General features: G+C 41.9%; 1 protein-coding gene across 3 annotated transcripts in view; it reads left to right on the top strand.

The window, feature by feature from the left end:
- Window positions 1–27,340, top strand: part of fgf11a (fibroblast growth factor 11a) — a 100,382-nt gene that overhangs the window by 47,795 nt on the left and 25,247 nt on the right. For all 3 annotated transcript variants that reach the window (XM_056369156.1, XM_056369155.1, XM_056369154.1), the window contains 2 exons: window positions 5,212–5,322; window positions 18,401–18,504. In XM_056369156.1, the coding sequence (XP_056225131.1) occupies window positions 5,212–5,322; window positions 18,401–18,504 (215 nt within the window). The remainder of the gene's footprint in view (window positions 1–5,211; window positions 5,323–18,400; window positions 18,505–27,340) is intronic.

The following is a 27,340-nucleotide window of genomic DNA, read 5'->3' as shown; positions in this document are numbered from 1 at the left end:
AAAACCTCAAATTACCTCCAATACTAATTTTCATTTTACATCCAGTGCTGCAATGAACTACAATTGCTTTGCACCCGTTCACCACCCGGTCCTCTTCACCCTTACTTTCTGCATCACTACATACAGTACAGGGCACCTACTGTCTGCCCTGGCACTGAAAGTTGGCACCGGATATAAATTGTGCCCTCTGCGATCGTTCAGTACGGACATTACTCCTCGGCCGGACTGTAAATGGTGAGAGGACACTTGAGAGGGGAAAGATGGAGGGAAGGAGACAAAAATATTTCCACTGTGTGAGTCGTGAGTGTGTGATGACAGACAGACAGATATTGTCCCTGGCAGATCATCTCTGCTTCCTCAGCCAAGCCCATTCTATTGGAGGTGTCCAACACACACACATTAAGAATTGCACTGTGTAACAGGGGGTGAAAATAACACTTGCTGCCGCCCAGTTGTCATCTGACTTGAGGCTTCAGGGTGACTTTAATGGTTGAAATTCTTAATAAGTAAAATTAATCCTGCTCTTTATTAAGGTCACTCCATAATTGGCGTTGAATGTCTGTGGGATTATGGGCACAAATCCCTCCTCATGCATATAAACACGCACGCACACACCACACGCTCTTGTGCTGTAGGATGTGATGCACTCTGATAACAAAACTTTTGTCTGTTGACTAATGCTGTAATATTCCCAGGATACATTCAAATGTGACAGTCTGATTGCAGTCCGCACGAGCATGAATTTGTTTTAGTCCCATGGTCCTAATGCCATTTCAGAGGCTTTTCTATCCTTCCAAGAATAAAACTCTAAGGGAAACTGTGAATAGCTGTAATTTTGGGGGAAAATAGTGAGAATAAAAATGGGAGCTTTAATCCCAAAATGTCAGTGTGAGCTTTAAAAGCTTCCTTCAGTTAAACCCAAGGCTGGATCCAGGCTTTATCTGGCCCGGTGTTAGCCTCAAAAGCCTTAACCGTTACTGGGGACCAACAGTCAGGATATTTCTGCCATTGCGGATTTCATTTTCAACATTTGCAAAAAATAAAAATATAGTTTCTAAGGCCCCCAGATTTATGGAAGTACATGACCAAATTGCTGAAAGACTCTACTGACGATTTTTCAAAGACCTTGAAATTCCATGGGAGCCTCTGGTGGCTGACAGGCTGAACCAGGTAGAACATGCAGTATATATAAATAAATATAGACAGAAATACAAGCAGCTTCTCCTTCCGAAATAATCTGTTCCACTTCAGTCTGCAGGTTTTTAGTCTATACTCACATGCATATTCAATTCTGGTGTATGACGTTACTACAAACTAATTTTGCTAAATAAACAAATACAAATTTAGCATCATTTGCAAACGTGAGTACTGGTTCCACTGGATTTAATGGCAACATCCATCCATCTGTCCAAGTACGGCTTTTAGACAAAGATATCTCCACATTTACTGGCTAGATTTCCATGGACTTTGGTTAGGAACCTTCCTGATCCCCAGAGGATCATTTCTGATGATTCTGATCACCTCCTAATTTGTTGGGCGCCACAAACAACAAAATTCTCCTTGTCTTTCTCAACATTTTGGTCAGATATGTTTCAAAATCTAAATGTAACTTTGTTCTGGAATGTGTTGTCCTGAAGTGAGATATTTGTAGTCCTCAGAGGTTCAATCCCAGTGTCTTTGATGGACGCTGAGTTTTCCTCCAGTGCCACCAATTGACCAAACTTTGTGCACATCAGAATATAAAGGTTTCATTCACGCTGCAGGATTCATTGTGTGGAAGCTTTGTTTCTTGAGGAGAAAGCAAGGCTATAACCAAAAGATATAACTCTTATTGAATTATAATAGAGTTTTAAAAATGAATTTATAAAAACTATCATAAATCATACAAAACAGTCACACAGTCCGCACACTGTTTGTGTGTGCGCATTTACACCCTCAGTTTAACTCGCATCCTGCCTCAGGTATGACTCGAGGTAATTCCTCTCGGTTTTTAGCCTTCGCTTCTACCTGGATTAATCAACATGGATTTTTGTGTGTGTGTGTGTGTTTGTGTGTGTGTGTGTGTGTGTGTTGGCGCTGCACATGCACCAGTAGTCTTGCATGTCTTTCTGCGTTTCCTCTGAATGTTTTGGATCACAGCGCTGTTACCAAACAGCGCTGATCGGAGGCGGAGTCACGCTTAAAGGTCAACATCAGCCGCCTCCGTGTGTGCGTCTGTTGCTCGGCTCGGCTCTGCACTGTGGCAGATGTGTTAAGCAGCACATGGCCTGGTGTGTGGTCTGAGGCTTAATTTGAGATTAACACTCAGGATATTACAGATTACCACACTCCACATTTGACCTTCCGCGTCTAGTCGGCCAGCGATGGATGCATGAGCTTTTATCTTTTAGTAGTTACATATACTCAATCTGGCTGCTGAGGCCCGAGCCTCCAATGAAAAGCTTCCAAACATGTTGGGTCACACTGTCAGCATGAAAGGGAGGATTACGCACTAGTATTTCTTTGACGAATTCACAGACTTCAAGGCTTAACTCAAACCCTAATGAGCTTCAGCATGACACACCATGCAGGACTGTTGAAAAGTGTTTGCCATTATCCCTATTTGAACATTCATCACATCTTGCCACAGTCTGTGACAGCACGCCCTTTGAGTGTGGCAGTTCAGACCGACTTTACACTTTTACCTTTTGACGTGTTTGGAAAACACTTACACAAAGTAGCTCTTTTGAGGCATACCGAACCCTTGTCACATTGTACCGAGCATCTACATCTCAGTCCAGTATCTACATCTACTGACCAGCTCATTGGAGGGGGAAAAAAAAAAAAACGTGCACATTAGCCACTAAGTTGTTTTTCATTGGGACTTTCTAATTGCTGTATCTCCCATTGGGCGAAAACATAAAAGCTACAGATGTGTTAATGAACCAGAGGAAAAACAATCATCTCCATCATCACTGAAATTTTAATCCAAATAAAATCCAATACCATCACTAATACAAATAATTCAATTAATAATAAAATTATACACAGTTTGTTCTTGGTATTACACAAATGTAACACATTAAAAATGGGGTTAATTAGGCTGAATTTCCATTTCTGTGCTGGGATAATTGGAGTTAACCATCTCTGAATGATGTGTGAAGTCTCTCAAGGGGGAATAATATGAGGTTGCCCTGTTATGCCCATGTTGCCAAAACAAAAGACAGAATTGGGTTGCATTATGGGAAACATAGGATCCAAAAGTGTTGGCCCTAAATGTCTGGATATCTGGATATTTTCATCCATCTCTTATCAGCCCTCTAATGAAAATACAAAATTGTTGGAGTATCCTTTTGAGGCAAATTGTGGTTGTGGTAGAATTACAGAATGTGTTAAGTATAATTACAAAAAAAAAAAAAAAAAGCCCATACTGAAATATTAAAAAGGGTTTGAAATACCCAGAAAGATAAACTCAGAAAATTCCATAAAGAGATTTATTTGTGTTATATCATCTTTTTCCACGTACTTCAGGGACAATTTAAAGTCTCTGTATGAGTGTAAATGCCAGGCTGAATATTTTGCAGTACATGTCTCTCTCTCTCTCTCTCTCTCTCTCTCTCTCTCTCTCTCTCTCTCTCTCTATCTCTCTCTTTCTCACACACACACACACACACACACACACACACACACATATACCCCTGCTGTCAACCGAGGGCCAACTGCCAGCTGCCTCCGTACTTCTCTGTCCTCATCCATATTTGATGCGTCTCATTAAAACTTGATTGTGGAAACACTTCAGCATTCTGACATTCCTTCTGATCCACTATTTAGTCTCCCTCAGCACTTCGGAGTGAAAGAGCCCCCACAGTCATGCGTGTGCAGCCTGAGAAAGGAAACACAAACACGAGGTTAGAGAAAGACACGTCAGCTTATCTGTGGAGCGGCGGCGGCGGATGGAAATGCCTGATTGGCTCACTGAAACAAATAGTAGTCTGATGCTTCAGAAAGCTTCAGAGTAAATGACGACAGTTGGTATTTGAGAGAGGGGTAAACAGACGAGAGGAGATGGTTCATTAAACTTTCAGCATGAACGTGTTTGTTTCTTGAGCTTTTGCCATCTTACATGCAAGAGAGCGAATAAGAAACAGAGATAACTACACAGTGTAAGGGAGCTACACAGCTAGTGTTAGCATTAACAGCTGTTTATGTACCAGTCTAGAAGAAACTTTGTGAGTTCAGCATCAAACTTCATTCCTTTTCTCACCAAGAGCTGTCTCCAGTGGTGGCAAGCAACCCTCTTGTTTTGCTTCTATTTCCATCACTTCTTTTCTACCACTGAAGTTAGCATGCTAACCAGCTAGCCCTGCTCTGGCGGGCCCGCCTGATCACTTTCTGATACCGAGTCACTGTAGACTCCAGGCTACTGTGAAGTAGTAGCTGCACAGAGGGCGTATTGAAACCTCTTGTATTGTAAGCACAACAATGGCTGAAGCTCTTGACAAGACCGGTAGACAAACAGCTGTTAATGCTAACATTGGCCATGTAGCAATAGCAAAATAGCTCCTTTAAACTCATGTCTATTTATTTTCGACTGTACATGTAAATAAAACTGATCCCAGATACCCCAGAAGAAAAATAAAATGACAGCTCAATTGTGAATTGAAAATAACAATTTGCCTTAATATTTTTGAAATTAACCAAAAAATAAAAAGCCCCCCTACAAAATCTGATCCCTTTTAAACTGAACATTTCAGGAGTTAGCAAAGTAAAATATAAATCAGGCAGTATAAAGGTTTAAACAAGTGTAAACCTACTGTTAGGTAGGTTCTCTTTAGTCCTTTAGCTCTAAGACTGTTCTGCACGTTTGAAGTGCTCACCTCATTGTGTGTGACGGGCAGCTGCTGCAAACACACACACACACACACACAAAATGAACAGCTTACCTTCCTCACTTGAAGCTGTCTGCGAAAGATGCTTCTTTTTTGCAGACACCAAGGTCCCATCAATCCTGCTGAAAGCCACTGACACACACACACACACACACACACACACATGCAAGCGCACACACTTCACTGTTTGACTGTCTCACAGTGTAAATATCAAGACCCGCCTGTTGTTTAGTCAGTGTGTACGCTCATAGGCAGGTGTGTGCATTAATATATGTGCACCAACATGTGTGTATGTGTGTCCCCGGGTGCTAACCGTGTGTTTAACCCTGTGTTTGCTCTGCAGAGCCACAGCTGAAGGGCATCGTCACGCGGCTCTACTGCCGACACGGCTTCTACCTCCAGATGCTGCCGGATGGCACCATGGAAGGCACAAAGGACGAAAGCAGCTCCTTCTGTAAGTGAACAGTCAGACACACACAGACGCTTTCAGTTAGTCCGAAGAAGGCGTGTGTTTTTCGTGGCTCAGTCAGTACACGCAACACTGGGATTTCACCCTGCTTCTGTGACAGAGGACATTTAAAGGGGGACTTCCTGGTAGGACAGCCATATATCTGAACGTCTCAACGGCACATGAATGCACAGCAACACCGCTATGCTTTCTGGTTTGATTCACACTAGGATCAATCAGGCTGAAAATGTATGCAGACTTGGCGAGGTGCACTGGGCGAATGCCAGCTAAATGGGATGCGTTCGCATTACGTAATAAATCACAGCAGATCCCTGGCACAGACGCAAGCTTTTCAGATGCATGTTTTTAATTGTTTTGCTTACAATCATTCTGACCTTTAAGTTACAAGCCTCATGTATCTATGAATAACTCATCTGTGTGACTGTATTAGGTATACTATAGGTGTGAGTGCTTCTAATCCTGTCCTGGCTCTAATGTTCCCAACATCCCTGCTTATCTCAGGCACTAGGTGTCAGCACGACATTGAGATTCCTATAGAATTTTTTTTTACAGGATACTTTAATCACTATACACATTATTATACTGGAGCTAAATGGTGTCTTCTGCTGCCCACTTTGATCCTGGAGAAAAAGGTCACAACAGCTGCTTTAATGTTGCAAAATGGTCTCTACATTGAATCGGTCTGTCAGATTAGTGATAATCTGATTTTAAATGGTGATCGTAATATAATGTATAAAATATAATGATGACAAAAAGAAAAATACACACATATAATATAATTCAGTGTAAAAGTGACATCTGTATTAGCCATGTAGCTAAGAGATGTATGTATGTGCATGGGTTTTCCCACTGCCCCTCGATTTAACAGTGGTTGAACATTTGTATCTTGGCCATAGCAAGCACAGAAACACACACCTCGCCGTGTGAGGGGTCATCACCTGGGTGATTACTGACCAAAAACATCATATCCCATGATAACCCCAGAGTCCCTGGACTCCCTCCAACCCTCCCAGGAAGATCAATATTGTATTATAGGATATCCCTGATGTGGCAAGACAGCATTTTTTCTGTCAAAACACCAGTTTGGACGGAAAACACGAAGTTAGCACAATTTTGGATTTAGAATCTACAGAGAGTAGGAAAATAATCACACCTTCACTTGCAGTTGTGGTTCCCTCTATAAAGTTTGTATTTCAGCATTTTATGAAGATGTCAGAATACATGTGGCAGCAGCGCTTTTACCAAGTTAGAAAAACCCGGATTTAACCTTCAGGTATTTATCAGGAGGTTTTCCCTTGGTATATGTCCTGGAAAGAAAATTTAACAGCATGTTTTATGTGACTTAGACTTTGGATTATTTCTGCTGATTCTAAACTTGCAGTTGTGTTAGGGAAACTTGTGAGAGAGCCAGTATGGCACCAGGTTCATGGACCCTCCGTTCACATTGGTTTGGTTAAATTAGAACCCGCATCAGCTGCAGAAAGCTCCACCACAACTGATTAGACCCGCTCTCACCTCTCCCTCTTATGTAACAGCACACCTACACCGAGGCAAACATCGCCGCACGTTGAACTTTAAACATTCTCATGTCCAATCTGAAATATTCATCACATAATACCGCAGGGAAAATCCGAAGGCGAACAGGGCTCATTTCCAGATGGATGTAAAGACTGCTGTTGTGTAACAGCGTTTCTGTTGTGTCGGGGTGTTAGACATCAGTCAGTGTGGGGTCACCTCACAAAGTGTTTGTGTGGGTATGACTTACGGTTCAGTTTATAACAACTGTAATTCCATCAATCCCAGGATCTGGTTTAATACCGTCCCGGGCTCTTTGTATTCTCAGGGGACAGTGTGAGGGGGGAGTGACAGGTAAGTCCTGTGAAACTCATAAATTGTGCACTTTTTTTTTTATTTTTATTTTTTTTTATCTGAGTCAGATTATTTATTCATGCGGGAATAGTTGAGTGATTGACATCATTGTAACTGAGTATCAATCAGCAGCACAATCACCTGGCTGCACAGAATATTGAAAGGGTAGAAATAGCTGTGTGAGCATGTACTGTACCTCTTTGGAGGTAAGTGTGTGTGTGTGTGTGTGTGTGTGTGTGTGTGTGTGTGTGGACTGTCAGGCTTATCTTCAGTAGTCTCCTGGGGAGAAGAGACTTACTGTATAATGCAAACTGGCCTGGAACCAGACAGCTTTCAGTTTCACTCCATTTCAATTGTAGCTCCAATTTCCCCCTTAAATCTTCCTCTTCCTGTTTTTTTTTTTTGTTTTTTTTTTTTACAGCCAATAGTGATCATGTTTTCTACCAACTCTATCAACAAAGTGCTTCTTACTTTCACATTTACTTCTTTTGGATGGCTGAAGCAAAGTATCTGAAATGTAGCTCTTGATCTGAATCAAGACTTGAAGCTCTGCAGACTCAGTCATAAGAGGAGATAAAACTCATCTCAGAAGGTAATTAGCCAGGCCGCACCTTACTGCCCTTATCACCTTAGTTGATATTCATTAACAGACTTCTTTATCTCATCTTTTCCTCCTGATAGGTGACACACATCTTTTCTTTTCTAATAGGTCTTACAGGATCATTGAGACTTGGGTCATTTCCTTTGTTGTATATACAAGCAGTTAGATGATCTGACAGGTTGTAAACTACTCAGCAGTTTTGAGAGATTATCTGAACTACTTTGTTTGAACTGGACGCACGCAAAATTTCAGTGAGGATGCTCCTCTGCAGATTTGTGTCGGAGGGATCTCTGTCACTAACAAGTACTGCATTGTAGCACTGTATTATGATGTCCCACTCCTCAGACTGGGAATCCTGAGGCCTGCATGCTACATGAACCTGTCACCACCTTCCACTCCCCGTCATCTCCACATCAGTTGCAAATGAAATAAATAATTAAGGGCGCAACGGTGCAATTCATGTCTGAGGCCTTTACCCTGATGGACTGGTTGTCTGGACACTTTAGTGTTAAGCCCCTTTTCCACTGGTCAAAAAACCAGCTAAGACTCGCTAACATCAGGCTTTTTCCTGGCAATGGAAGAAATCAGCATTCACACTCGGGTGACACCCAAACGGTATTGATGTGAACACAACACCCGGGTGAACTTGCTAGTTTTCGCCCCCTTTTTCACGTTCAGATAAACACACCAACACACACACACCTGCAAACACACCTTTTCAGGCATGCACAGTACTGCTGTGACCCGGTGTAATGACTTCCATGGGGGCAGGAAGGAGCATGGAGGAACAAGGGTGAATGGTTTACATGTCTGACCCTCCTCTTGTCCCCTCTCCTCCCGACATGCCTGGCCTTGACCAGCAGCATTCACCTCCTGGTTCTCGTGTCTGAAAGGTAGGACTTGATGCCGGGACAAAAGATGGAAGGGAGGTACGGAAGCCCTCGGGGGAAGTAGCGAAAAGAAAAGTGACAAGAGTAGCTTTTGTATGGCTGTGCAATACTTTTATCTTTTTTTTTTCTTTTTTTTTTTTTACTAAGTTCCCTCAGGGCTTCCATAACTAGGTGATAGAGGAAGTTGTCAGGAAGCTGGAAGTGACTGGATATTAAAGCGAAGCGCGACAAAGGGATGGAAACAGAATAGGAGGATCAGAGAGTAGAAGAGGAAGAGAAAGAGGGCACAGTGGAACACGCCAGAGAGAACTGAGCCAGCGAGACAAGACGGGTTTGGCAGAGGAAGAGAGAGGAAGTGAGAGGGAGGGGAAGAAACAGGACGATGACGGAGAGAAAAGGGAGAGAGAGCGTGAGGGAGCGATGGGGACCAGTCCGGAGCAGCTGGCACACAGCTGATGGCTCCTCGATCACCGTGTCTCCCCCCTCTGGTGGGAGGTCAGAGGAGCTGCCACCCCCCCCCCCCCCACCCTGCTCCTTTCTCCCCTCTCTTTTCCCCCGTTCTTGGCTCCTCCAGGTTGTTATGTAATGAAGCTGGAAGAGGAATGAAGGAAGGAAAGAAGAGTATGGTGAGGGCGTTGAGATTTATTATCTAGTTGTTGTGGAAGAGGATAAAGCCATTAAAGGACGATACTGATGTTTTTTGCACATTGTAGCCACTGGAATCACTTATTATTTTACTGCTTACTGAGAGTTTTAGGCTTTAATGCACTTCTCAAGCTTCCAGGCAGCTGTAGGTTTCCATTCACCTCATTATATAGTAAAACACAGCTTCAGAGACATGAAATTTACTTGAGATACTTGAGATAGGTTTCTCTTTTCAAATTTACAGTTATGTGGTAATATGGTGATTTTAAAGGAAACCAACCTGTCACCGATAAACCACCTTTAGTCACAAGGCCATGTATGATTGCACAGTCATCAGTCGAACAGTTGCTGAGACATTTCACTCTGAACCACAAACGTCAACCTGCCGGTGGCACCAGAGGAAAAGTCGGGGGGGGGGGGGGGGGGGGGGATCAGCAACGTCATTGTGACACATCCTGTCAGGGCCATGAATGTCTGCAAAATTTCATCACACTCCATCCAAGAGTTGTTGAGATGTTTTCAGTCCGGACCAAAGCGGTTGACAACCCTTGCCATCCTAGAGTCACGCTGCTAGCATGGCTAAAAGTCTGCACAGCATTAAATGCATAGTGTGAACTGTGATGGTGTGCACTATTAAAGCCACTGCATGTGACTTTTTCTTTATGTGCCTGGCATAAATAGTTAATTGTGGGTGCCAAGGTGTCTTTGTTGGTACTATCAATAGCTTCATCGAAGTCCAACACACTAAGAATGATTTGCAAAATGCTCAAAAATACATTGCAATAACCAGGGGTGGACAGTTACAGTAAGCACTGTACTAAAGTATATTTTTTGGAAACTTATGACTTTTACTCGACTACACTTAAAAGACAAATATTGTACTTTTGACTCCACTGCATTTCTATGAAGTTCTTGTTACTTTGAAGCTTTTAGCTTTTAGTCAGAGGAATGAATTTTATTTTATTTTGAAAACATCTGTCAGTCATGTTGTGTCCTACCGATGGCTGTGTTAGATAAAGATGAGGTCCATGTTTGAAATTTTAGAAATAAAGGAAGACTCCTTTCCTTTTAAACGTATGCTGCGTTTACCGTGCAACCAAACTTCATCACTGCCAAAAAAATAATTAAAATAAATGCCAAAACAATGGCCGTCCTTTTTCCTTTTGTTAAATTAATTGTGTTTTTATGGCCATTCCTATCAGCTTTGTATCATATTGTACAAGCTTTTTATTCTACAGTTTCTTTAGACAGTCAGTTCATTGAGCAGGTTGTTTCAGAGTCATTAGGTTCTGTAAATGTGGAACAATACAACAATGTGGTGACATAAGAAAACGTAAATACTCAAGTATTTTTTAAAAAGAAGCACTTAAATACTTTACCTCAAGTAAAAATTTAACTGAACAACTTTGACTTGTATTGGAGAGATATTTGACCAGGAGTATCTATACCTTTTATTCAAGCAGTGGAGCAGTGTACTTTGTCCACCTCCTGGCAATATCACAACATTCATGATATTCACCAGTAGTTTATAGGAAATGTGACCTCTTAAACCAAAGCAGCCGAGTGGAGGTACGTTTGTTTCCCACATTTTACATGAGAAGTTTTTGGAGGCCTGAATTAGCCTAAAAGAAAAACAAGATACACTGGAGGAGTATCTGAAAAAATATAAATGGCCTATAATAACATACAATTATAATAGAGAACTGTCAGATTTCCGCCCTTGTAGAACTCCCAACTCCAGGGTTGGGAGTCACTTCTTTAAAGGCCCTGGAAACTTGTTTTCAAGTGTTTCTCTATAACATTAAGTATTCATGACTAAGTTAGACTTTGTTATTATTTATTTAAAGATTTGATTGACAGTGCTGGTAACTAAAGCAAACAATCTCACAGCTAACTCCAGTGGCTCTAAATGGTGCAGGGAAATGTGTGACTTTTTCCGACCCCCCAACCCCCCCACACACCCCCGCCACCCACTTCAAACCAGTGAAAGCAGCAGACAATATATCGCTTATATGAAATAATCCAAAAAAAAAAAGTTGAAACTTTACCAGATTATTTTGTAGGATCCTGCAGCTCATGGTAAGAGGATTGAGAAAATAGGTTTTCAGGGTTTTTAAATGTTCACGCCATAATCTGGGAGATTGTGTGTCCATGCAGGGGTTAATCCAAGAGTAAAATGGGACATTAGAAAGAATCCCACAGCTACAGCGGAAGGAGCAACAAAAGCGCGACAGGTAACAGAATCTGTCACTAAAGAAAGAGTAATAATAGAAACAGATCTCAAAAGAGCTGAAGGAAGATTAAAAAATTCATAAAAGAAAGCGAGGAGAGAATAAATGTAGTGACTAAGAGATGACGGATGGAGCTGCTGGTGTGGTTGTCACTGGATTTGGGCTCTTTCTGAATTCTGTTTTTTGGAGAGGAGGAAATGAGACAAGGAGACAGACAGCTTGACAGACAAAGAGAAAAGAGAGAGAGATGAAAGCTATTGACTCTCACTGTGTACATCGGAAAGCCATAAGGAGGAGCTTGATTCCCTGACTACTATCCACTGTAATTACCATCTCCCACTGTCGGAGGGGAAATTTTACTTATCTCTGTCTGGGCTCTGGAACAAGTCTGCTCTGTCTCTCTGTCTAACTTTCCCCCAGTGCTCGATAACGCCGCTTCGCAGAGGGCAGAGGGAAAAAAATTCAAAGAGTTGAAAGGCGGACGAGGGAAACTTTGCTCTGTGTGAGAGCTGCAGCATTCAAGGAGGAAGAAAGAGAAAAAAAAATGCGAAAGCTGTCTCAGCCAGATGAGGAGGAAAGGTAAAAGAGGAGCAGATCGGGCTCGCGAGGATGAGAGGAAGAGCATGAGGAATACCAAACGAGGGGAAGTGAGGATGGGGGATACAAAAGAGGGGAAGCAAAGACAAGAAGAGTGAGTGATGAAGAGACAGACAGAGAAGGCTGCAGGGCAAAATAGGACAAAGATGAATGGACGGCGATGGGAAAGTATTGGTTTCAGAAGTCTGAGAGAACGACAGCAGGCGACGAGGGAATTGAAAGGGAACAAATAAGGAAGAAAAATGGAGAGATGTATAAAAAAAAAAACAAACCCACAGTGAGAAAAGAAAAGCGTTGTTAATTCATGACAAGACGGGGTGAAAAGACAGAAAGCACCGGGGAAAGAGAGGAGAAGAGAGGAAAAAGGGGAAAGACAGATGGAGTGAAAGGAAGACAGATAAAGGCACAGAGAAAATCAGTTATGGAGAGGAAAGCCTGGGGGAAGAGGTGGAAGTTAAATAACAGGAGAATGAAGGTAGTTGTTGTCACAGCCATCGACCACCAGGGAAATCAGGCGTGAAGCTCAGCGACAAGTCATTTAATCTACTATTGAGTCTTTAAAGCTCTTTTTTTTTTTTTTTTTGCGCAACATAAATGACAGTGTGTGAATGGACGCAGGCTGTTAGATTTGTAGCCAGTGCAAATCAAGCTGTTTTCTCCAAGTGTAATTTTCCTGATCCCAGCGCAGTGGCCTGTCCTGTTTCAAGATGTCGGTTATTTATCAGGTCGATTTAAGTATTTAATATTTTTAATATAAATTTTAATATTAAATAAATATTAAAATTTCATTTTCGACCTTGCCATGCAGTTTAGGCCTTGACCATTTTGGATGCTAATTATTTCTGTATGAAACAAATTTACTGTACCTCTAAAAATCCATGCTCATATATACACGTAGTGTACTGTAGCTAAATATATAGTGTATTTTCTACATTTTTATTTTTATTTTTTTACAAAATTAAATATACCAAAAGTAAGTATGCATGCTGCAAATATCCACAGAAAAAGTTCACAAATATAAGAGATAAGTTTTAACCATATAACAAGGTTAGCAACAGACACATTAGACTCTATCCATCTGAAGCATCTTTATTGAGTGTGTAGGCTCATATGAAGATGGGAGAGAGGACAGGACCCCCGGAGTCCACACACTGGTGGCGGTGGAGGAAAGCCATGGCAGGTGGATGATGGATCTTAGTTGAACATCCAGAAAAGCCCGGAGGTCGTGGTGATGATGGGGTAGTAGTGGGTTGGGTCTGTGACAGCCTGGTTGACGAAAAAGGTAGGAGAATAAAGGCTGAGGTTAAATTAAAAGATCTCTACTGTTCACACACTTCATTCAAAAAGCATGAAAACAGTATGTGTCAGTTACTAGTAGTACTTATAATATTACATGAAGTATGGAATATGGGATTGGGTAATCTACTAATTGCACTCTATTGCGGTCTATGACGAGGCTCGCACAGTACACTCACACAAACACCTGTCGGAGCTCACCTGCGCAGCCTACGAAAGGTGTAGCCCTTCGTGGACTTTGTCCCTCTTTATACTACCTCCATCACCTGACTTCCATTTTAGATGCCTATGCAGCTATCGCATCACAATGCTCTTATCCAGTCAGCTCGTTCACACAGGAGACAGAATAAAGAGTGGCGCCCGTTCAGAAGCTAAACTCTGTGTGACTTCTCACAGATGACTGTAATCCTCTTCTCATACCAGTGGAGACCGACTGGGCCGCACAGTCCCAACACTGCAGAGCGACAGCGCAGTGTGCAGGCCTGCAGATGCCCTCTGCTCAGCTTAACTTTGTGTCCTGCTACCACCCCCACCCCACCCCACCTCCCCTCACCCCATCTCCACTTTCTCCTTGTTTATTTATTGTGCAGACGATCTCGAGCCTCAAATTGACTTGTGGGATTGATTTGGCAACACCCTTCTCCCTCCCCTTCATTTCCCTCCCCTCTTCTCCTTTCCCCTCCCTCAAAAGACTTTTGATTAATCTAGCGGCTCCCAGCTCACTCTGAGCAGCAGAGGGAAAAAAAAAAAAAGGAGTCAAACAGAAGGACAGAGAGAGGGACGAGGATAAAAAGGGAAAACTAAAGAAAGATGGCATGCCTCTATTATCCAGGCAGAAAGTTATGTGATCTATATGATAAGCAAAGCTCTTTTTGACTGAGGATGGGAATGGAAAAACTCAAACTCTTTGTATAAATAGAGATATACTGTATGCACAGAGAGGGAGAGAGAGGGAATGAGACGCACGAATGAAAAAAAAAAGCCTTTATTGCTACTGGGCCTGTCAAGCTTCACAGTCTCACACTTTACATATGCAGTTTACATTGGTGAAAGTGGCAACGTTACCATTGAAATTCTCTGTAATTTTCCAAACAGTGAGTCCTTGATGACAGACAGAGGCAGATAAAAGTTAAGCTCTCATTCTCAGCCGGTGACAATTTTTGCAGGCTGAAATGACAACTGTAAGCAGCTGTAGCGAGCTAGCTAATAAGGCTAACAGTAGCTTCATGAGTCGGTTGAAAACTGTCCAACTCTCTCATGTTTAAAGCTGACTGGTTTTAAAACAATAGCCATGTAAAAGGGTCTAAAATGAACAGGTGATAGCTACATATACCACATCAAGCTTAAAGATGGAGGCTAAAGCTACATTTCCAAGGTAAAATGGCATCATCACCGGTTGATAATTCACGTAGAAGATATTTAAATAGAAAAAAATGCAAATTATGAGCAGAAATAATGTAAAATCACACTGATATTTCAGTCTAACATTAGCTTAGCATAAGCAAAACAGGGGTTAGCTGTATGCCTTATTGTTTATATTTACATCGTAGGTTTCACTTTCAAAATGACAAAAGAAAGGATTTTTAAATATAATGCAATATCCTTCATTCTGATCTAGTATGTATAGTTTGTGACAAAAATGTATTTACCATTTTACAACCGCTTAACATATGGCTGGGCCCAGAGTCTGGCCCATATACTTCCACATCTGGGCAGATTCCAGCTGTTATCCTCTAGTATTGGCTGAAAGCCAGAACATTTTCTGTGTGTGTGTGCATGTATGTGCATGTACGTGCATGTATGTGCTTGTGAGTGCATGCGCTTGCCAGAAATGTTCCAGATGTGGAAGTAGCATCTGACAATTGTCAGATTCGGGCCGTGGAACCGGGCGTATACTGGGCCAGAAGAAAACAAGCATGTGGCCCAAGTATGGGCCGGATTTATTTAACTACTGGGGACTTTCTAGTGATTGTGTATGGGGAAAAATTATGTTGGTGCCATCACGAGATGAACATAGAAATTGTAGTAACCCGGTTTGGCCACCAAAATCACTTCACAATGCTTTTCCTGGGGGCTTGAGATAAACACACTGTTTAATCCTTTCTTACACTCATACTCTTGTATTTTTTAGTATCGCTCTTACTACAGCTGCATTCACACCACTTCAACATGCAGAGATAAGAAAGCCTATGAGAAACCCTCTTTTCATTATTGAGGCCAGTACAGTATGTGCGCTGGTGGTGTACTCTCTGTGTGTGTCTGAATGTGCAGCAGGTTATATGGGGTCATCATCACCACAGCCAAGCTACTAGTGTATGTAACAGAGCGAGAGGAGGGAGAGAGGAGGGCTAGAAGCAGGGAGGTGATGTGTGTGTGTGTGTGTGTGTGTGTGTGTGTGTGTCTGTCTGTCTGTCTGTGTGTGTGTGTGTGTGTGTGTGTGTGTGTGTGTGTGTGTGTGTGTGTGTGTTCCCTGCTCTATTTGTCATCCTGGCCATGGTCTTTGGTGACACCTTGTTCATTTGCGAAACCGACTGTTTGAGATGCAGTGATCGATCGAGCAAATAGAAGCACGGCCCTGAGGATAGAGAGGGAGGGAGAGAGAGAAAGGGAGGGGAGGGGGACATGTATGTGCACTTTTCATTACAAACATTTGCACCTTCAGTCTGGACACACATCACTATCTTGACTCTTGGACTGTGGACTTCCCTCCTGCTTAATGTGAAAAAATAGTAAAAATCTGACTACACTCACATTGGTGGTAAAAGTAGAATTTTTTTTTTTTTTTTTTGCACCACACGTTTCCAAACTACAAAATGTAGCTGGGGGTGGAAGAACCTGTGGCACCTGATCTTTGAACTAGTTTATTAGTGCCCGAGTTTACACTAATAAACAGAAAACCAAACTTTTGAGGAGGCTGACTTCTCCAGCACTGACTTTCTATCGCCATATAACGACTTACGTCATACATCACATATGACTTAACTTCCATCCATTATGTTAGCAGAACCTCTGATTCGAAATTGATTTGTCTAATAGCAACTAATGGCTCCATGAATCTAAAACATGCTTCTGAGAAATCAGTCATCTTGACAACCAGGCTGTCACTTTATAATGTACACTTGTAATTTGTCACAGAAAAAATAAAAATCACAGTGATGCAAGTTTTTGTATTTCTTCCCAGGGCTGCATGTGTCTACCAAAAGTATTGAAAACCAATTATTTATGTTGGAGTCATACAAATATGACTGAAGGTAAACAAAACACAGAACTTGATGCTGAGTCAATTATTTGTCTTTGGGCCATGTTTTTATCCACAGCCTCTGACAACAAGACATTGATCTCATATAAGAATGTCAAATATACAGTATATACCTAAAACATGGATTGATGCAAAAAAAAAAATCAAGGGCCATTTACCCCCCTTCTTCCAGAGCTTTTAACTGTGTCGTATGGTCTTCATGAGCAGAAGGATTTTACTGAGTTGCCCATGACAAATAAGCAACTCAACTAATATATGAACTCAATCACCTAATTAACCCATGAGATTCGATTGAAAGCTCAGATGAGGTTAGTAAGTTGACCTTGAAGTAGTACAGTACTATATAGAAATATAATAGCATGAGTATGGAAATTAATTTTGCTTTCTTGCTCAGAATTAGAGGAAAACATTGATGCTGCTCTCATATCAGTAGATTTGAAGCTACAGCCAGTTAGCTTAGCTTAGCTTAGCATAATGTTGGCTTGGTCCTGCCCAAAGCTAAATAAATAAATCTGCCAACTAGCACCCCTGGAGCTCACTAATTAACATGTTATTTTTCATCGGTTTATTCCACCCCCCCCCCCCCCCACCACCACCACCACCCCAAAAAAAAAAAAAAAAGTTGTTTTGTTGTGGTTATGAGTCAGACATCATTTTGAAAATAGCTGTGTAATAAATCTTTTGAAACTCATCTTTTTTTAGTTGTCTCTCTCTTCCCCAGTGGAATCCGCTCGGGGGACTTTGATCATCATGGTAGCATTTGGTCATCATGACAACATGACCACAGAGCAGCTGGGAGCCAGAGGCCATTTTGTCAGTGTCACTCAAGTTGTCACATCTTATAAAGCATTATTTTGGGTGACGCACTAAGCACACACTCCAGAGATGTATAACACGTACAAACGCACAAGTGCACGCGCATGCACACATACATATTGGATGTATCACACAGACAGAAGTTCAGAAGTGCTATACACACGCACGCATGAACAGAAACTAATTACGAGAGCATACGGTGTGTACGCAACCCCCACTTGTGATGACAGACTTAAACACACACTGACACACAAACACGCACACACATAAATACACAGTGTGAGAGCTGCTCCAGTGGCCAGGCTGAAGATAGTTTATATGGAGAGCTATGCACATAAGAAATCCAAGGTTCCACGGGAGGGGATTCAGTGAAGTGCATTACAAAGTGCTGTTTACTGTGTCGAGATGGAGGAAATGAATTCAAAGCAGGCTCAGGAGATGTCACTTTCTAATGTACTGTATTCTTAAATCTCTCTGCTAAGCCATGCTGTCTCTCTCTCTCTCTCTCTCTCTCTCTCTCTCTCTCTCTCTCTCTCTCTTTTTCTCCCTCTCCTGCAGGGGAATTCTCCGTACTGTCACTCCTGGGTTTGTCCGCCCTCTGGTGTACCATCACCCAGACTTCATTCCTCTTAAATCTCCCTCACCTAATCCCTCCTTCCTTCACTCACTCTCCTTTTCACACACTTCCTATTCCCGCCTTTGACAGATATACTGTACAACAGGGAGGATGAAATAGGAGACAGCTCGAAAGCAATTGTTTTTTTTTATGCCACAAAGAAGCACTGTGAGGGTTTAAGAGAAAGAATGATTGCTCTAACACCACTCCTCCCTGTCTGTTTTTTTTTTTTTTTTTTCACAGTGCAGTTCAACTTGATTCCTGTGGGGCTCAGGATAGTGGCCATCCAGAGCACCAAGACAGGGCTCTATGTTGCCATGAACAGCGAGGGCTACCTCTACACTTCGGTACGGTCAGCACATACACTAAAGTGTTGCTGTTTAAAGATCTAATTTGTGATTTCATTACAGCAGTCCCGGTTGAAAAACTGCCACCCCACTGCTGACTTTGTATTTGTTTTGTACTTAGTTAAACACTGTGTACAATGTGTGACAGCTACACATGCATTTCAGATGTTGTGGCAGTGTTTGCTGAAATGGGGGTAACTGATCTTTGATAGCCTCGGACACATGACTTCATGTCGCCCTTAAAAGTTCAAGAAGAGAGAAATAGGCCTCTTCATCTTTATTGATTCTTATATTAGAGTTGAAATCTGTTCCGTAACTTACCACACACTACGCTGCACATTACACCCTGCAGCAGCAAAAGGTAATTGCAAGTATATGCGTAGTATTACAAACAATGCAAACGATTATGATAAAGTTGCTTTGTAATTGTTGCAAAACCTAAATCAAGCAGAAGCGGCATATGAAAATGCATTTGTGTCTCATCTGCTGCATTTTGCATAGACTTTATAGCCACTGTCCAGAAATACAATACACACCAGATAAACTGATGGATATGTATAAATAATGGATTTAAAGAGTGTTACGTCACTAAATGTGCAGACCCCCAGGGGTTCTAGAGGTGGTTCCTGGGGGTCCCAGCAAAAAGGTGAATCATTTATTTTCACTATAATTCCATCAATTAGTAACACAATGACATGTCTGACTACTTTGCTCATGGGTTTCAAACACTTTCTGTCATAAAACATCAGAAAGCAAAGGATCACAAGATCTTATCAATTAAGGTCCGTGGTCTAGTTTGTGTCAGTTTAGGGGTCCTTGATATAAAACATTGAGTACCTCTGGTTAAAGTATAATTGCCATTTATACTGTTCTTTTCTCAGTAGTGGATCAACTGCAAATATTTTCGTCCGTATTAATCCTAAGGCCCAGGTTAAAAAATCCTGGAGTTATAGCTTCGCAGATACCAACTTTAGTTTTTTGCACTGTAAAACCTGTTATACGAGGGGCGTCGTGTGGCGTAGTGGTTTGAGCGGGCGCCCCATGTGTAGAGGCTGCAGTCCTCGCTGTAGTTGGCCCCGGTTCGAATCCCGCATCGGACGGCCTTTCGCTGCATGTCATTCCCCCTCTCTCTGCCTCCCTGTTTCCTGTCACTCTCCACTGTGCTGTCCATTAAAGGCATAAAAGCCCAAAAAAATATACTTAAAAAAAAAAAAAAAAACCTGTTATACGTTGTTATGACTTAAAAATATATAAATCACAGTGATTCTAGTTTTTGTATTTCTTCCCAGAGCTGCATGTGACAAAAAGTACTGAAAACCAATTATTTATGTTGGAGTCATACAAATATAACTGAAGGTAAACAAAAACTGAGTATTAGGCATCATGTACTAATCAGAATGGGATGAAAGAGAATAGAAAAAACACAGAATTCGGTCCATCAAGTTTGGTCAACTTAAATTGTGCCGTTGTCGCTTTCAGAAACTTTAATCATAGGCTCAGTCTGGTAACTTAAAAGGATGAGTTGATTAAATGTTTTTTTATATAACCTAGTTCAAGGTCCCATATTTTATGTTCATAAGAAGATGTGTTTATGGTTTAAGAACCAAAAAGCATCTCATTGTCGTTTTACATCTTCTCTCTCAGGCTTCTCTCTGGAGCTCTAGTAACAACAGGTCAGTGAGCCAATCAGAAGAGAGGAGGCTCCGAGTCTCTCTTTGAAAAAGTTATGTAAGAGAATTTACATTTCTGAATTGGACAAAGTCAAAGTTCATATCATGTCATTTTCCTTTAGATACATGTCTTATTACTACAGTATAATATCATAAATGAATTCGCCTGAGAAGCAGCCCAGACACATAAGCACGCTGTGACTGATACACACAGCAGCACCAAGTGACGCTATGAGGTCATATGAGACGATCTGAGACTAAGTGTTTTCACCCCAGCCTGGTTTTTTCTCTTTGCTCACGCAGTGGCAGAGAAAGGCTGAGGTGGTAACATCTCAAACTGTACGTACCGTCTGTGCATCAAACAGCTTCCCGCTCGCGGTCACAGCAGCACTTGTATGCTACAACTCATGAAACGGCTCATGCGACGCTTCCTGAGAGTTGTTTTGCATTGATGTGCGGAGAGAAGCGGATTTGAGAGCTAGATGGAAGAGTAGATGAAGAGACAGAGGAATAGATCAGAGTGCACTCCATCAGGATGCAGAGAAAAGGTTTTTTTTTCTTTTTTTCAGCCTGTTTCCTCGTGGCACGCAGGCAAACTATGTGAGATCTTGTTTGAAGTGCATCAGCGCGCTCACTTCAAAGTCCATCCAACGCTGCCTGCATGCAGCACACTGGCAGAGACGGGGGAGGGGGGGAGATACAAGGTTTCTATCGGGTGCTACAATGGAAGATCAGCCTGGGAAAAAACACATAGACTTATATGCACAAGTCATCCCTCTGCTGCGTATCCAGTCATCCTGCTGAGACACAAACATGCACGCTGCTTAATGTCTGTCCTTAATTCTGGCAGCTTCTCACTTTGCCAACCACAAACTGCAGCGAGATGTGACAGAATTCTTGTCTCTTCAAGTTCAAAGCCCTTCTCGGCCCAGAAATCACATAACATGACATAAAGTAGCTGGCAAGTCTGGTTTGGACTGAGTTCTTGCAGCCTCCTGAGGTTTGTTACTTCATGTTTGATGAGGAAAATGTCCCATCAAACTGTACAAGAATTCCAGTAAGGAATGTGCAATCTATGAGCCGCTGTTTCAAATCTCTGCTTGTGGTTAAAGAGATATGTCAGTATTTTTCAACTTGGGTCTTATACCTATAACTGTGGCCATTTTCACTGCAGCTTTGAACTTGTAGAGATTGCAAAACAACATAAATCAAGGCAAGTAGCACAAGCCTCTTAAAGCTTTCCAAATAAAGTTACATTTGATCATTTCAGATGCTTGAAAAGAGGAATTAGGGTTGGAATGTAGATCGACTGGTAAATCGAAAGCTTTGCCTTCCGGCTCAGCTACCTCTGCACACATTACTGCTGATGCTGCACCAATCTGCCTGTCAGTTGTACACTCCATATTTAACCTCACTCGTGAACAGGACCCCGAGGTACTTCACTTGAGGCAGCAGCTCGATCCTAACCCAAAGGGTGGCAATCCACCTTTTCACAGCAGAGTACCGTGGCCTCGGATTTGGAGATGCCGACTCTCATCGCAGGTGCTTCACACTCAGCTGCAAACCATCCCTCACCTATCTGCTTTTTCAGGAGACCCCCCTAGGCCCTCCCTCTTCAGCTTCATGGCCTCCTTCACTGCTTGTGTCCACCAGTGGTTCTGAGACACCTACAACCTTCTGACTCTCAACTCCAAGCAGCTGCCACCGCAATGGCGGCTTTGAACACGGCCCACTCAGTTATCGGGATGCACGAGAAGTTCTTCTGGAGTCGAGAGTAGAAGACTTTGCCGACAGGGGCCTCAGTTGGGTGTGAGCTAACCAGGAGAGGTTAGCTAACTAGCAAACTAATGCTACAATTTCATCTGCAGCAATAAACTTTTATTACTTACACAAATAGCATGATTTTTATACCAGTCACGTTTCTGAGTTCTCTATAATGGGAGATGGCAAAGGGAAAATGGTGGGAGTGGCCATCATGGTAAATAAAACACAGCTTTAAAAATACCAGAATTTCCCTTTAAAGCTTTTTCATCACAAAAACCTCCGTCAGTGCAACTGCTGAAATGTTAAAACATAGCCCCAATCCATATTTCAGCCTAACTCTAAACCCTACTCTGGCCCCAACCTAAAAACAAAAAAAAAACAGAAAAAAAACTTTTCCCCTAATGAGCCCCAGAAAATGGTCCTTGCACATGACTTTTCCAGGGCTTGGAACCCCCCTAGACAGTAAAAAAAAAAACCTTGTATGCACACATGGATATAGAGGTTATACTTACCCAGGCATTCTCCTGACAGAAGAAAGGTGACCCATTTTCACTAAGGGAAAAAACCACAGGGAGAGAGAGAGAGAGAGAGAGAAGGGAAGACAAAAACTGTTTGAGAAAATCCCTCTGAGATGAGAAAGGAGGGAGGACAAAGAAGAGGAGGAGGAATTTTTTTTCTTTTTCTTTTTTTTTGTACCCTCTCAACTCAAACTACCTGCTCTGCTATTGTTCTGTGCATATGTGAGAGACGGAGAGGAAGACGGGGAACAGAAATAGAGGAGGAAGGCATGTTTTGCACTCGTTGCCCTCAGGCCTTCAGAGAGCGGCAGCGCGGAGCCTTAACACCCTGTTATGCAACCGTTAGCATGTGCAAGGGAACAGGCCTCCTGCATCATTCCCTGAAGGGGAAATAAGCAACTGTTTGCTAACGTGTTAGCTATATGAACTGAAAAAAACAAAAAGTGATGATATTGCCGAGCTGCTTCTATAGCTTGTTTCTGCCCAACTCAACTAAAACAGCCTGAGTTAAAAAGTTTAAAGAAAAGTGTTGTTCCAACCAGCTGTTACTGCCTGGATCACGTTCTGTGGCCATGTTTTTTTTTTTTTTTTGTGTGTGAAAATTCTTCAGTTCAAGTCACTGTTGGCTTTTTCAGTATTTAACCTAGACAATGATCTTTTCTTAACCTAAACTGTAAAGGCCTAAACATAACCATACATGCTTTTATGGTTAATCCTGCTTCAGCTGCTGTAACGGCAGAGGGGATGTTGTAGGAAAACAAAAGAACTACATCGTTAAGTGAATGGTTTGCAAACACTTTGCCAAATTCAATAATTAAGAACGTTTCAGTGTTATGTTGATTTAAAATTGTAGCACAGGGGGGCGTTCTTGCAAGATGTATTCACGTAGGTAGTATTCTAAACCTACTTTCAAGGAGACAAAGCTGACAGTTACAACTTCATGATTTGCTTTCACAAGCGCAGATCAAAGAATATTCTCCAGCAGCATCGGTTAGAAAAAGTGTATCCAAGGTGGAGAGGTGTTTCCTTTTTTCGTCTCCGTAGCAATAACAAAGGCTCACCTCGGCTGCGGCAGTGTTCCAGTGGCTACTCAGCATTAATCTTTCATGGGCCTCTGTGGCAGACGTGTTCCCCTCTGCAACCACGCACACACAAGCAGATAATTACAACACTTATTTAAAGGATCTGAAAATGAAGTACCTCCTCCCAGCTGTACATTTGCCAGTAATGGCAAAGAAAAAAGTCGTTTCTCCGGCTCGGCCTTCCTTAGACCCATCATTTATCTTTATTTATCAGTTGCATCATTCCTATTTAAAGCGTCTTTGTAATAATTTTTTTTTTTTTGTATTATCTTCAGTGATTTCTGTTTGTTCTTTTCTTATTTATATTCTCCAGTCCGCTTTCACCACAGCTCATTTACCCCATGAGAATGATGGAAATTTCTAATCTAATCACCTAATCTAATTTAATGATAACACCTTTCATAAATATTTCAAATATTTGCGGTGACCTCAGTTTATCTGGCAAGATGATTAAACAGCCTGAAACACAAAAAGATTTTCTTTAAAGAAACGTGTTTGATCTTGTATTCCACTCTTCTTTTGTTGTTTAATCTTATATGATTAGTCAGTAAACATGGCCTTGAGGAAGGAAAGAAGTGATTAGAGGAAGACAAAGTCCCATAAGCAATTTTTGGTCAAGGTCACAGATGCCCGTAGAGGAAATGTCTTTTCCCCGTCTCCTCTGCAAAAAGGTCAAAGGTCAGGGGCGAGGTACAGAACAGCAGTACTAGCTGATGTGAATTTAGTCTCTTGCTCACTGACACAGGAAGGTTTTAAACCAGGGTCTGGTAGAAGTGCAGTGTTTACGCTGCTTTGCCACCTCATGGGGGCACTCTGGTGCTTTTTCTTTATTTGTATACTTGATCAAAATTGTAATTACCAAAACGAAGAAATTTAAATGATATAATTCCTTGTATTCATCATGAGTGAATGATGAATGAAAAGGATTTATTCTGTCTTTAAATTTTTACTAATTAATCATTTAATTCACTGAGCAGCTCAGAGGCTATGGGCAGCATCTTTTAAGGTGGAAAGCTGTCTTTCTTCTTTCTTCCTCCTTCTTTCTTTAGTGTTGATTTCGATCTTCAACTGCTTAAAATGTAGATAAATATCAGCCAGAATGAGAAATCCAAAAAAAGCAAGCATGTCTCATTTTGCTGCCTCTCTCCCTCATTGACTCCAAAAGTTCTATTTACCACCATAAAAAGCAGCAGGATAAGAAACCAAACTAAATGACGTGTGATTTTAGCTCGGCCTTCGTTAATCTGTGTCATGATTTGAATCATGGCGAGGTTGTTGGTCTGGTCATTTGCCACCAACACAGCGAGGCAGCTAACACTAGCCGGACGGCGTCCCCTGCTATAATGTGTGGTGAACACTGAGTGTGCGGGAGCTGACAATGACTCAGCAGATGTTGAAATAACATAAATGAAAACTAACGTCTAGTAGGAATTAGTTTTATTGTTAGGCTAACTAGCTTCCACTTTCCAAAAGGAACACAAACTTAACAGTGCGATGGATCCTTCCAAATGTTAAATGTTGTAAAGAGACAAACAGCTGAAATTGATAAAAGCTGATAGCTAATGCTATGGGGGGGGGGGGGTCATGTACACATTGATCTGTGTACATGACGTTTGATTACTTTAGTTGGCGCCGTGGTGTTTCCCTTGCAAACACACAGCATGAATAATTGATCACCTGCAAGTGTGGTAAATCCCAGACTCCCCTCTTTGGCTTTTTTCAACCAGACGACACACTCAAACCTCCAGACACATTTTAACACAGCGGCAGTGAAAGCAGCTCCTGCCCAGGACAAGAGGGAAAAAAAACATAAACAGCAGTTACTGAAGAGGACTCAACCTTTACCTCTCTGGAGTGTAGATTCACTGATACCCGAGTCAAGAAGTAGGCAGCCGAACATCTCAGGGTAGCCGCGGGAGATATTTTAGGATCACCCAAGTAACACTCGGGGTGCTTCTTTTGGCACTCAGGGGAGCGCTGGAGAAAAGGAAAGACAAGGCTCAATGCATATTTCCACAAAATAGACTACTGCAGAGAGCAATAACACCCTTCTAATGCCTTAAACTGTTTGTGGATTTGTGAGTTTTTGTGCGCAAGATAAATAAATATGGAGTGGGAGTGACAGGCTAAATGATGGAGCAAATGTCCTTTCGTCCTTACATGAGCCTCTTGTTTTGGGAGGATGAAACGAGATGATAATAGAGGCGGGAAGGAGAACAGAGGAGTGCGGCACTGCAAAGCGTCACTTTTTCTGCATTTACATAAAAAAAATATGCAGGAAGAAGATGGAGTCTTGTTTAAAAGGAAGCACCTACTGACACCTAAGCTTTAGTAATTACTTTTAAAGGGAACGGAAAGCTCTTTTTTCTCTTTTTTTTTTTTTTTTTAAGAGAAACAAACAAACAGATGAAACATTTTTGACCTTCTCATGCAATTTGTAAAGCTGGCTGGTGTGTACCCGTACAACACACACACACGTGAATCTGTATTCAAGGCCATGGCTCCTCAGGCTCCTTGAGGGTAAAGATGGTGGCAGGGCAATTTGATTGACAGGGTGGGCTGGATCTTAGCACTAGTAATAACAAACAGGGGCTGATTGTTGTTGCTATCCTGAGAGGAGGGAAGAGAAAAGGGGAGAGAGGAGGATGCTGGGAGGGAGAGGAGGAGGAGGAGAAGGATGGCCTGACAAGCCCAGACTCATACCGAACATAACGTCTCCGCTGGGAGCAACAACCGCCGCCATGCTCATCTTTCTTCCCCCCTCCCTCCTCCATCTCCTTTCACCGCCTCCCCCCTCTCTGTCTCACTTGTACAGCTTTTACTCGCCTGTCAGTCTGTCTTACTCCCTGTCCGGCCATTTGTGTCTGTTGGCTTCTCTTGTGGTTTGCCTTTTTCTCTCCCCTCCACCATCACCACTTCCCTCCTCCCTTGCTTTCTGTCACCCCGTGAACCTCTTTAATTCAGAGTATATATCCCCGTCTTGATGTGTCCCTTATCTGCTGTCCTTGTCCTAGCTCTGTCCTCTACCTCTCTGCTCTCCTTTCCCCTCTCCCCCTTTGTCCTCCCCGAAACCTTTCCCTTTCGCCGTCAGCTCTACCCACTCACATTTTCACCCCCCCACCCCCTTTATTTCACCATTCCTTTTGCTGCACCCTGTCTTTCTACAATCTTTGTTGAATCAATGATCGAATGATTTCTGTATATCTGTTGCAACATCTTCATTGTAATTTTGACTGAAATGAAGCCTCTCCTAAGATACCAATCAAGTGATCTTACTCCATGTCGTCCATGTTAATGCTCGCTCAGCAATTGTATGTTTTGTAAGTAAAATTTTAATCAGTAAAGTAACTAGTAACAATAGCTTTCTCTGATAAATGTTGAGTAGACAAAAGTACAGGAGTATCCTCTGAAATTTAGTGGAGTAGATTCACAAAGTAGCATAACAAGGACATGCGCAAGTAAAGAACATAGTGACTTCACTCCACTGTGCACAGTATAATTCAATCTAATCATCTAAAACAGCCTTGGAACCATATCCTGGTGAAGCTTATAATTTTTTTCAATATTTGAATATATTAATATATTTAATATTTTGCTCTAGATTGCATGAATAAGTACAGGTGTTGAAGACCCATTTCCTGTGAGTTTAAGCTAAAGTGTGAAAAAATGAGCGAAAACACTATTTCACATTCACATCACAGTCCTCTCTGTTCCAGTTACTGAGTGACCTACATCTAAACATTTTTAAAATTCCACTTTGCCGCAATTCACTGATAATACTAATCAGATATAAACGAAGCCC

Source organism: Seriola aureovittata, chromosome 23, assembly GCF_021018895.1.
Source record: "Seriola aureovittata isolate HTS-2021-v1 ecotype China chromosome 23, ASM2101889v1, whole genome shotgun sequence".
NCBI lineage: Eukaryota > Metazoa > Chordata > Actinopteri > Carangiformes > Carangidae > Seriola > Seriola aureovittata.
This window is presented reverse-complemented; position numbering and strand designations above follow the sequence as displayed.